At 39.8% G+C, this 12,259-nt stretch overlaps 1 protein-coding gene across 3 annotated transcripts in view; it reads right to left on the bottom strand.

Moving 5' to 3' along the window:
- Positions 1 to 12,259, bottom strand: part of RALGPS2 (Ral GEF with PH domain and SH3 binding motif 2) — a 115,774-nt gene that overhangs the window by 23,885 nt on the left and 79,630 nt on the right. For all 3 annotated transcript variants that reach the window (XM_069862638.1, XM_069862637.1, XM_069862639.1), the window contains exons 9-13: positions 11,164 to 11,301; positions 10,180 to 10,270; positions 7,773 to 7,840; positions 6,983 to 7,118; positions 6,027 to 6,178 (exon numbers count right to left, since the gene is read on the bottom strand). In XM_069862638.1, coding sequence (XP_069718739.1) covers positions 6,027 to 6,178; positions 6,983 to 7,118; positions 7,773 to 7,840; positions 10,180 to 10,270; positions 11,164 to 11,301 — 585 coding nt within the window. The remainder of the gene's footprint in view (positions 1 to 6,026; positions 6,179 to 6,982; positions 7,119 to 7,772; positions 7,841 to 10,179; positions 10,271 to 11,163; positions 11,302 to 12,259) is intronic.

The raw sequence follows: 12,259 nt of genomic DNA, 5'->3' as shown, positions 1-12,259 counted from the left end.
ATCAACACAACAGGTGCTTAAAAAGAAAGGTCACTTATTTAAATAATTCCTTATGAAGGCACAAATAGTCACAGCAAAGAGGCGCAACTTCACAACAGCACAAACTCATGGCTGAACCTCCAACATATCAGAAGGCTTTGCTAATTTGAGAAGCCTTAAACAAGCTTTTTAAAGCTATCTCGCACTTACTACGAGATTACAATAGACTTTTTCTCCTTCTGTGCTTTACAAGGTAACGCAATGTTATTACAAGTATTTTAATTTGAACACTAAAACTAGAGGAAAACCAGAAAATCCAAGCATCTGAAGCACTGACTCATGGCAGGTCCACAAATAAAATACTAACTTTACAGTTGCAGTAAATTCTATCAACCTGAACATTAGTATTGAAATACAGACACAAGGTAGAGTTACATGTAACATTCACAAAGAAACAGTAAATATAACAGTATACAAACACTGTTAAAGAGAGCTCAGCAACTTACTAGCCATACTATAAGCAACATTCAAGCTGTTGTCCTGCTAGCTCTTTGCCTTTCAGACCCGATCGGCTTCCCACACCAGCTACCACCCTGCCCTCCACTTCGAGCCAACGCACGTTTTCAGCTGCAGACAACCCCAACTCCTGAGCCCCAGCCTAATGCCACGCCAGGCACTGTTAAAGCCCACCTTTTGGCACACTAACGTGATGGGTTGTTTTTTCTGCCTCCTGAATATCCGTATATAAAAGGAAGAATTGATTTACAATGATTTTCAGACAAACAGGGGAAAAAAAAAAGTGAATCAATGTACTTTCCTTCAGGGTTCCCACAGAGAAGCAAATGCTGAAAATGGGAACAAGTTCCCTGTAATTTTGCATAGAAAATCAGCAGGGGACAGTGGAGCCCTGAAGAATAAAGACAATCTGTACAAAGGTAAGTCTGGATATCCACTGAGTAAACACAGTGTAAAGATGGAGGCAATAAAAATTCACACGCAGCAGGGGTAATTCCAGCCAAGAACCATGAAAACCTCAGCACGGACTGAAGTTCTCTCTGTGCAGAATCCAAGAAACAATACAGGCCTTTGTCTGCCGGCCAATTCAAGTTAGATGCCTCTTTTCCAAACATTAGCTAAACATCCTCATACCAACATGATCTCTAAGGGACACGGGGTAATTTGCTCTCAGTTTGTCCTGAGCTTTTCCTGATAGAAGGTCCTAACCTGGATCACACTAACATTATCGTAAAAGGGATTTGGAAAGCAGAAGAAGCTAACAGACAGGAGGAACGACAATTCAGAAGGTACGTTTCAAAGATGATGTTTCTCAGCACGATGACTTTGCAAGAAAGGGAATCCAGCACCTGGGACTGTTGCAAAGACAAGAGTGCATTTCCCGAGCCATCTAAACACTGAGGAGCACAAAAAACAGACTGGCATGAAAAGGAAGCGAGTATCTGATACGACTACCAGGTGCACTCAAATCAAAGTAAAGTGTGGGCTGAATTACTCTAAGCAGATGTAATAACCCAGAACAGCAGGTCCTGGAATGTTTCTTAGCAGGCCTGTTCCAGACCTGTCCAGCAGAGAACCTGAGCTATTTGTTTCATTATTCCATTTGCTTATGGATTTTGTAATAATTCAGGCTGGAAGGGACCTTGGGAGGCCATCTGGACCCACATCCAACTCAAAACAAACCTAACGTGACAACCGGATTGATGAGGACCTCATCTAGTCATGTTCTTCAAGGATACAGCATCTACAATCTCTTTGAACAACCTGTTACTGTGTTTCACAACCTGCCTGTGAAAAAAATGCTCCTTGCATGTAACCAAAACTGTCCTTGTTGCTACTCCAAGCAAAACACGGCAGTAATTCCCATTTTCTCTAGTCACGCAGCCAACGCTGAAGTTACAAGGGACAATTACAAGTCTTGCTTATTTCCTTATTAATATAAAGCTAAATCTATGCCATACTAAGAAATGCAACTTCAACATGACTAGAGCTGTATTTGATTGAGGCCCACGCGATAGAAACCCACATAATTAGAACCCACTACCAATAACGTATTACAAAATAAATTTTTCATTTAAAACAGGTTGATACATTAAAATTTTATCCAAAGTGACATTTTGAGGGCAACTATACTAACGTCGCTAAGAAATTTAAGTGCTAAGTGCTGTACAGGAAGATTTTAAAGCCAGTGTTGCTCCTTAGAAACGCAGAACAATCCAGAGCAGAAGAGCTGAAATGTCCTCTTTCAGAATGTGATAATTCTCGTTACAATATCAGTACAGTTACAAAAGTTAAATGACTTTGGGGGATTCATAAACAAAAAGTTTCATTTTAGAAGCTTAATCTATACAGAAATTGCTCATTATACTTTTAAAAGCAAGGTTAAACTAACAAGAAGTGCGCCAAACATGACACTTACTAATCTAATGTTCATATGGATGCTTATATAGGCTTTAAAAAATTGTAACAAAAACCTGGAAGAGGCTGAATTTTGGCATTTGAACATCTCTTTTTATAGAGTATCTCTAACAGTATTTTTTTAAATTCTAAAAAAACTCCAGAGGATTTTTTGCACGACAACAGTTGATACTAAAAAAACCCATTCCTGAAAAGCAGAAGAATATACATCACATCCCTCTCTACAAAACAAAACAGTGGTGTAAGGAGCTGTTTTTAACTTACTAAAAGTTTGATCCCTGGCCAAATTCTGTTTAAACATTAAATGCACTATTTGACTATCCCCTCAACTGGAAACATTTCATTCATTCAGTACTTCAAAAATATATCGCCTTCTTAAATTCTTCTCAAGTACGTACTCAATATTTGAGTTTTTCCAACAACCTCAAGCAGGTCTTCAGGTTAAACTTCATAACAAGTCCTCGGTAGCACAAATCCTTTCTAATAAGTCAGGTTCTACACTGGTTTTGGTTTTACATAAGAAGCTGCTCAACAAATCATCATATTCCTATTTTTTTCTGTTGCTAATAAAATTAAAAAGTTCTCGTACAGGATAAAAAAAAAAATCAGAGGTCTGTTTATCTTTACGACATAACAGGAAGGCTTTTTCCTGTCTTAGGAATAATAGCAGCTGACAAAAAGTCTTTATCTGTAGCTGCTGGTGATTATCTGAGAAGTTTCAGGGCTGCACACAGACCTCTAGCACTGCTGCCCAACACAGACATGACTTTCTGTTCCCGTCTGTAGATAGGCATATACATACGTCCATGCTATAGCCAACAAACAGCAGGAGGCTCCGTTCCTGGTTATGCGATAGGGAAGGCCTACACCATCGCACACCCAACTCCCTCCCCGGTCACGGCATCCACTCACTGCTGAAAGTCTGAGGATATTGAGCGTTTAACACAGGCTTCCTTTATCCTGAAGTTAGTCCCCACAGTTAAACAGGTGTTAATATAAACAAACCAACCCCAAAGAGTTTTAAAAAGTATTCAGACTAAAAATTCTTTCCCCTTCTCAAACCTGCAGCTGACACTCTCTTGGCTCCGGTTCCAGTGTGTTTCCAGAGCTCTAGTCACTAGAGCTGATGACTGACCTGACAGAGCTTGAAATTCTAATGTGAAAACAGGAAAAAATTGGCCTTGAGACCTGAACACAGGTCTCCTGTAGCACAGTACAGGCCAGACAACTTTCAAGGCATAGAATCCATCTCCATGATGTTATGTCCTGCTTTGTTGAGTCTATGACCACAGCGAAAATCCTCATGTGTATTTGAACCAGTTCATTACCATTTAACTACTGTACAATAAAGTTTAAACAGTTCACCTTTGGCTTGCTAGTTAACCACATAAGAACGCTGTGAAGCCTGGTGAACGACTCGGGTGATACAGTGCCAGAGAATCAAACAAACACCTAATGCCATCACTGATAATGAGTTTTGTCATGAAAAGCTAACGAATAACCAAATGGAAGAAGATACGGTAGAAAAAGAGCATGTTTAATTTAGAAAAGGTAGCCCTGTTTCTAGAGCAACAGGTTTAAATCCACATTTATGGGCAAAGCGAGGAATAACATTCTTCAACGCACACATTCAGAAGTTTTCTTGACCAATTTTGAAGCTGTGTTGGAGAATACGGTAAACCTCCTCTCTGCTGCAGTGACTGTACCGTTTCCAAGTATTGAGTAAACAGACTACTTCAAACATGAAAGAGGAATTTAGGAGCTTCAATCAACTTCCTTAAATCCTGCTGAAGCAGCAATACAGAATGCCAGAAAACCTACATTTCCAAGAGTTCTTCTGTAACAGATACTACAAGCCTCCAGAACTTACTCTCTTCCTTCATACATATTTCTAGGATCTCTACTAACCTTTTGTGTCACCCTAACTTTCATAGTCCAGCAGCAGTGAAAATAATAATGATGTTAGACCATCAAAAGAGTGATAAAACTGAAGAATCCTAGGGAGGTTGAAGGAGGAAGAGAATGGGAGCAGAGAATTTCTAAGCACAAATGCTGATCTTACACGAAATGCATAAGTGATTTATAAAAGTCTGTTCCAGCTTTTAAGGGTGACTCCATAGAGTTGGTAAGTTCATGTCTGAGCTCAGCAAGTAAACCAAGCTTAAAAATTCTGAGATGAGACAAAGTAGAAAACCCCTGTATTTTCCAAAATGTCTGCGTCGTTTCTGGTTCTTAATCGCACCTCATGAAAAACTGCCCGTCAGCTCTGGGAAACCTTCCCTGTGAGGCTCTAAGGAGGTAAATAATTTACTCTGGAAAAAGGGATCAACACAGAAGTTTCTTAGATTTCTTAGAAGTTTCTTAGACAGGAAATATCAGTAAGAAAACTGCAACGAGGAAAGGTGAATGCTACATCTCAACCACAATCACAGAAGCGTTCCCCCCTTGGTGTACCCAGCATAGCGCTGAGAGGACTCCGTTTGGAGGACAGCACGTGCAGGAGGAGCTTTAGTCTCCTGTACAGTGCAATCCATGAGAATGCAAGCTGTGTGCACGCTGATGAGGGGTGCCAGTCCTGCTGGATGAAACTGAAATGGTTGGAGCAGACAGCCTGTAGAAAACTGACAGGCAATATATATTTAACGGTAGAAGCTGCCTGATGTGAGCAGGTTCAAACTACTTTGGTCTAAGCTAGTTCCACAGATTTACTCATTAACATAATTTTTTTAAACTATTGTCTCCAGATGTTTGACGATTTCCACATAAAAAATATATTAAACATTTGCTAAGACTATGTCCTTCTCTTCAAGAAAACACCTGAACAGCTCCTGAAAACAGCATAATTTGGAACCGTGTGACCCGCTGCTCTCCATGAAAGCTAAAAAGCAAAACTGTTTTTTAAAACTGTTATCCAGAGAAATGCATAACACTACAGAAATCTTGTATTGCCATAAACACATAAAAACTGAACAGCACTGAGTTCTATCAAGCTAATTATTTTGAGAAAAAGGATTGAGATAGAGATTCCATTTCTCAACCCTGGGTGCAGTTAGCTGGATCCAAAAGGCACTTGCCCTGCCCTTCCTCAAGGACCTGTTCATAACAGAAAGACCAACTGCTGTCACATAAACTTGGGAAGCATAAGTTCTCAAAATAAGATACCCTAAATATTTCAGGATAAATAACTTACCAAAATGAAGTACATTCTGACATTCAGAAGTATCTGCAAGTTAAATTGCTACCTACTCCTGACAAAAGTAAGGAGTATTTACAAATTAAGCTCTTGGAGCGTGAGCAATTTACAATGCTCACTATCAGTTTGATATGGTATTTAAATAGAATTCATACCACAAGAAATTTTTAATTTGGATTGACCTTGGGGGTCAGGAAAGAGCACAGGAAATGGTGCCCTGAGCTTCCCCCTCCACCCCCTCAAGGAAGAAGAGGAGTAACAGTGGTTGGATCATTGAAGGTGACATAAAAAAAACCCAGATTTTTTCCAAACCAGATTTTTTCCGTTAGAACAGTATCACTGCCGCCACAACTGCCAACTAACCATGCCAAAATCTTTATTCAAATACCATGTACCACACGGGTATGTTTACAGTTCCTACCTATTGAAATTCCACTGGAAAGGGTGGAGCTTTCTGCTTGCCCTCGGGATGGGACATGAGGCTCCATGACACTGTCATCCAGTAGATGCCTTGGTCCTGCGTTGGGGAATGTTGCGCTTTTAAATTCAGCTGTGTTCATTTTGTGTATGAAACTAGAGATAAACAAGGACAAAAATAGTTACAACACTATCTTTGATACATTTCAAAAGCTATTGCTTTAACATCCTGCAGGACTGCAGGTAGCGTGTTCTGAATACCAAAATAAATCACCGCTCAAATCATAATCAATTGTGCACAAAATATTTTATCTACAGGAACTGCTAGCTTTAAAACTGCACAGCACTCTTGGAGCAAAGATAAAGTCAGAAGTACTTGAAAAAGTTACTTTCAATACCTTAAGGTATTTTTGTCTTACTATATCACTTACATAACTGAACTCTAGAATTCTAGCTCATAAAAGGTTAACTTACAAAATACAAGTTAAGAGATTAATTACTGCAGTTACAATCGTGTATTTTTAAAAGATGACAAAGGAATTGGTGATACAATGATTCAAATATTAATTAGAAGTACACTATATATAAGCTGTTACTACACAAAGCTGTAGGAAAGACTACAAAGGAGGTCGCATCATAAAAATACCAACAAAGCAATTATTTCAGCTTGTGTTTGGAAGAACTACACTGGCACTGAGCTGTGACTGTTATGTCATTCACAAAGAGCCTATTTTGGCTAGCACACTGGCAACTCTTAACATCATTAACAGGTGCACTGTCCTCCTATTCTGACCAGTTCTCTGTCTGGGACACTATTGTTCCAGTTCCAAGCTCGCTCTCCTGCCACAAGGTGCTCTCCAAGTGAAGTACTGCGTACGAATCATGCCACTCATTAAAAGCGAAGCTTTTGCATTGACACATCACAAAGCTGAGGATGTTCAGGTTAAATAAAATGCTGACTTGTATCCCAGGCTGTGACATTTCCTATGTCCATGCGGTATCAGGTTCCTTGGTGAAGGGGGTGTTGGTGGCAGCAAAGCCCCTTCAGCTGCAAGATTCTTCCGTCCACTTTGCGGAGACGCACCGACTTCAGAGCCTGGGAACAAGAGAGACGTTATTCCCCAGTAACTTTGAAACCACTGGCAGTTACTTCTGGGAAAATTGCAAAAGTGTTGCACAAAACTTCCTAACCTTGATTTGTAAAAGACAGCCTGTAAAAAAACTCATTTATATACTGATTAAAAAAATCTTGAGTTTTTTTGCACAGAATTAAAAATAAGCACACATATAACAGACTCTCTAGTTACAAGTATTCTGTAAGTCCTAAAGGTGGCTGCATTAGCTACAGTAACATTAAACAGATCCTATCGAATCTACGTTTTGAAACTCCTATCTTCAACTACTTTTGGCATTGATCAAAAATTGTGTACATTTTTGGAAGTACATTATACCATGAAAAGTTCAGATGAGGTCCCTTCTGTCCAGATGCAACAAAGAATGAATATTTAATAGCTCTTCACCCCAAATGACACTAACACACTAGTGCCACAATACATACAAGAACCTAAAAAAATGACTCAATTCCCTGAAAGAATTTCTTCACAGATCACCTTCAGGTTTTCTATTACAAATATACAGTGTTTGTACTTCACACTTCTTTATTAGCCTCAAGCAAATATTATCAATGCTCCCAACTCAAAAATAATGCATTTGACAACCTGAATTCTTCTTACATTTATTAAGCATTTACCTACTAAATCTTCTCTGGAGGCAGCAGAGTGTGGGGTGCTGGTCCCTGGTTCGATCTTTAATGAAAGTCTGCATTAAAGAAGCATCACATATTACTTTATCAGGAGAGAAGTATAGAAAAGCAAGGTTTTGAAAAAATAATTTTTTTAATTTCCAGTTAGAAGCTGCTTGTTTCTACAGTTGCAAGAAACACTGTGATATTAACACAAACCAGGCAGGCACCTTCGCTCTCTGAGGGCGGCTAACGGTGCATGGCCACGTCCCGTTGTGGAAGGAGCTAGGGAAGAGGCCACTGCTTCGCGTTGGCACCAGCCTCCAGGGAAACTGTAGCCACGTGTAAGCCAGGACCTAGCACATCCACGAAACTCAATGGCAATACCACTACTCTCGCATAAAAACTGGGAAGAATGAGGAGTATGCAACTGGCCCTACCTGGCCTAAAATATTCACGCTTAGTGCACTTCTCTTTAAATGGTTGCATAAAGTGCACTAGCACGGCAGGCCAAGCATGTCTTCACTGGTCTAAAAGCCAAAATCCTTCTTTTGTATTTTGGAAAATACCTTATCAACTTGACTGCATCCATAATTCAAGTTTTTTTATTTCTCTAACGGGCACTTTTTAATACTATTTCAAACAGCACCACAAATAAGGCAGACTCCAGGAGCAGAGAACTCCAGGAACATCAAATATGCCCAGTCCACACAGTCTGCAGAACTTGAAATTAGCAGGGTCAGAAAGGCATCTACTTAATTTGCGGGAGAAGAAGTTTTGAAATTTGACAGCTCCAATCTCTCTCATCCCCAGACACTTCAGCAATAATCCATTAAAATTAAAAAAAAATAAGTTTTAAAAGTAAAATAAAATCCTTTGGAAAGAGAACACATGTATTCGAGCCACAATGGCTGTTCTGTTAACTTCAGTCTTTTTGCTGAAACCCTAGAGGATTAAAAAAATATAACTGTCACTTACAGCAAGAACAGTTCTTCAAAACACACTCTTTCCCAATAAAAAAAAAAATTCAGTTTGGAGATGGACAAAAGCCATAGTGTAAAAACCAACTTTTGAATAGCAGTCATATTTCTGCATTATGTGCAAGTGTTTCCATTCCTTCCCCTGCTATGAAAAGGTGGGATGAAGAGACTGTAGCTCCTTCAGCAGTAAAATTCCCACTAGAAGAGTCCTAACTAGTGAAGGCAGAAGGTAGTGTGAATTCATGAAGACAATACAGCACTAAGAAGCAGATGCTGCAGTTAAAAAACCCCAACAACCCAGTTTTCTTTTGTCCTTCAAATGTTTGACCACAGAGCTTTAGCCTTGGTGATAAGCCAGCAACACTTCGAAAGTCAGACTACGGAACATTTCAGCAAAATGGTAAAGCTGGATACTTGCACACAAAAACTCAAAGAACAAATTACAAATCTTAGATTGCAACACGTGAAGGGTAGCCAAGCGTCTGAGCTCTCAGTTACTCTTCTTTGACGTAAACTGAAGGGTCCCAGTTAGTTGCTTTTTAGTAAATCCAAGTTACGGCTACTAACTGGTAAAGCGTATTTGATCCTCTAGTGCGCGTACTCCTCCCACCATTCAAATATCACTACACAAGCAACCAATTCAACCCAACTGAGGTGCCAAACTTCCAGGCTGGGCAGGATGGGAATGTGTGGGGAACTGCCTCAAGCCGATCAGTCAGTGAACAAAAACTTTCTTCACAGGCCACAGATTTGCTGTTGTTTTTTAACTATCCTCATCAGGACTTGTTCCTGCCTCTTGCCATAGATTTCTATCCCTCAGTTTCCCTGGATGTCAAATCACTTAATACAGTAATAATCTTTTAATTAAGGAAGTAGAAACATCTGTTTGGGGCAGTATACTTGGAGGAGGAATGGGTAGGGACACAGATGACAATATCTCGCCTCTCAAAAATCACGGGTTTGCATTTTACTCACACTGCATAACTCAATCAAAGAGAAAAATATAAAATGACAGTGAAATATATATGAAAGTCTTAAGTCATCCCAGTAAGAACATGGGGGACTAGACATATAGGTGACTATGTTCTGATGGAAAATGAAAAAAGCTCTCTCCAATCATGGGTTCCACCTTGATCACTGTTACATGCAAGCCACAAGTACTGAGTATTCAACACCAAATACTCCAAGAGATCTACAGATCAACTCAACAGACCAGACAGACCTGAAAACCAGGACTTGATGCAGTCAGGCACAGAAAACAAAGATGTGCCATCCAGAATGCTAAAAACTTGAGCACGGGACCCTGCTGCAACCTTGCAACTGGTATGTCTGAGATGCATAATCACCTGATAGAAACACAATCTAAAAGCACAGGCCTTGTGCTATAAGAGTTATTTTGTAAGGTGTTACAAGCAGTTACAGCATTTCATACTTACTTGTAATTGTCATCTTCTACAAACTTCTGTAGTTCTTCTATGTACTGAACTGAGTTTAGATATTTTTGGACATGAGGCAACAGAGGAATATCTGGAGAACAGATGACATGCATTATCACTGTACTGTTCATAAGTGAGCAAGCTTATTTTCCAGAAACTATTTAAACAGGATCAGATCTCTTGCCTTTTCATAGAGATGGAGGGACAAACTACAGTCCCTACTGATGCTGAAATTTTTGTCCCCCACAGCAATTCTCATGTGTTGACCTGACACACCCTGCATCCATAAGGCTGGGTTTGTACCCTTCTAGAGCTGCTCTGCTTACCAGAGCTCTCATCAGGGAAAAGTGACAAGAGTGTTCCTGGAACCTGGAGGGTTGTATCAGACTCCTTCACAGCCTATGTCCACGTTATACTGAATTTTCAATGCAGCCAAAGTCCTGTGCTAGTTCATACTCACCATCACAAACACAATCTTATGACTTTACCAGAACTAGAAGAGGGCTGTGAGGGAGACCATTTTTCAAGAAACAAATACGTTATATGATCTATGGACAGAACTATAAATGTCCAAAAGACGAGCTGAATGTATTCTATTGCCTCCAGAAAAGCACTACTCCAAAAGCAACCCTACTATCTTTAGAATTCATAGCCATAAAGTTATGAAACACAAAGATACAAGTTTATAACGTACTAGTAAAACTATTGTTAAATACAACATATTCCACGTTTTTCATCAGAAAATATGTACTGCAGAAAACGTGTGCGATGTAAGAAAAGGGCAATTTTATTTTGTCTCCTCACAATGATGCTCTGTCATAACAACAATATTAGAGCAAACTTAAAACTCTTGGCCTGAAAGGGCAACGAAGAGCGTCAGTGGCATTCAAATGTGTTGGGCCTTACTTACATGGTACTATAGAAGAAAAATAAAGCTTTTGAAGTTGTTCCCTTTAGTACTGCAATATTTATACACTAGCTTACCATATTCACACGACTGCTGTAAATCTGAGATAATTCGGAGAATGTTGTTCATTAAATTAGTTCTTTGCTCGCTTTCCAGAATGCTGCCGGTTGATGGGTAGGCAGAGTCAATATACGTCAAGTCTGACAGATAAATACCTGAATAAGATTAGAATGAAAAGTTTATTTAATGTCTTGCACGTAGCAGAAAAGACTCAAACAATACTTCAAAGAATTGCTGTTGTCGCTGAGTAAAGTGCACACAGGCTGACAATAGCACGGCCTCAGAACAGTATTTTGCATTTACCTGAGAAATCATTTTGACAAGATCTCCGAGACCCTTCACACCTCAGAGGAAAACAGTAATAATGCCTGGACATCCAGGAAAGAGCATCACTGCGTTACGCCTGCCTGGGATTGACTCTGCACTCCCCTCAATCACTTAATCCTCAGTTTTGCCTCCCTTATCTCACCGGTATTTGCAGAAGTTGAGGGTGCGAGCACAGCTCGGCTTCTGTGTGCAAGCTGTCACTCTCTGTATGACAAACTGCAATGGAAGGCAGAGAGGATCCTTCCCCCCTGCGTCACACCAGGCAGCTACTAGCTGACTTCATCTTTAACAGTGCAATTTCTAAGTCTGAAAGTAATTATGAGCACATGCACAACTGCTCATCTTCTGCCATATCGCCAATTAACTATTTCCTTGACAAATAAGAAGCATCTGAAAAATTTTAGCACACTGCTAAAATACATGATCAAAATCACTCATCATTTTAAGAAGTCTACTACTTCATTTCTCCAATTCAGCAATTAAAAAAATAACAGAAGGAGAACTCACATTACCTGTTACCCTTTAAGCTGAACAGAAACTCAAACTCAACTTGCAGCAACACAGGAAAAGTCAGCGAGGCAAGAAGTGCACTCATTGAAATGCGGTACAAGCCCTGCGGTTGATAGGAACTGCAACTCCAAAGATTCAACAGCCTTAGGTAAGTGTCAAGTCTCCTACCTGCTTGCTTCCCCACCATCATTGTAACATTACTCGTCTTCCAACCCCTTGATCATGCAGAGAGGAAAAGCCTCCTCCTTACAGACTAATGCCGTAGATAAACCACTT

Source organism: Phaenicophaeus curvirostris, chromosome 8 (genome assembly GCF_032191515.1).
Source record: "Phaenicophaeus curvirostris isolate KB17595 chromosome 8, BPBGC_Pcur_1.0, whole genome shotgun sequence".
NCBI lineage: Eukaryota > Metazoa > Chordata > Aves > Cuculiformes > Cuculidae > Phaenicophaeus > Phaenicophaeus curvirostris.
This window is presented reverse-complemented; position numbering and strand designations above follow the sequence as displayed.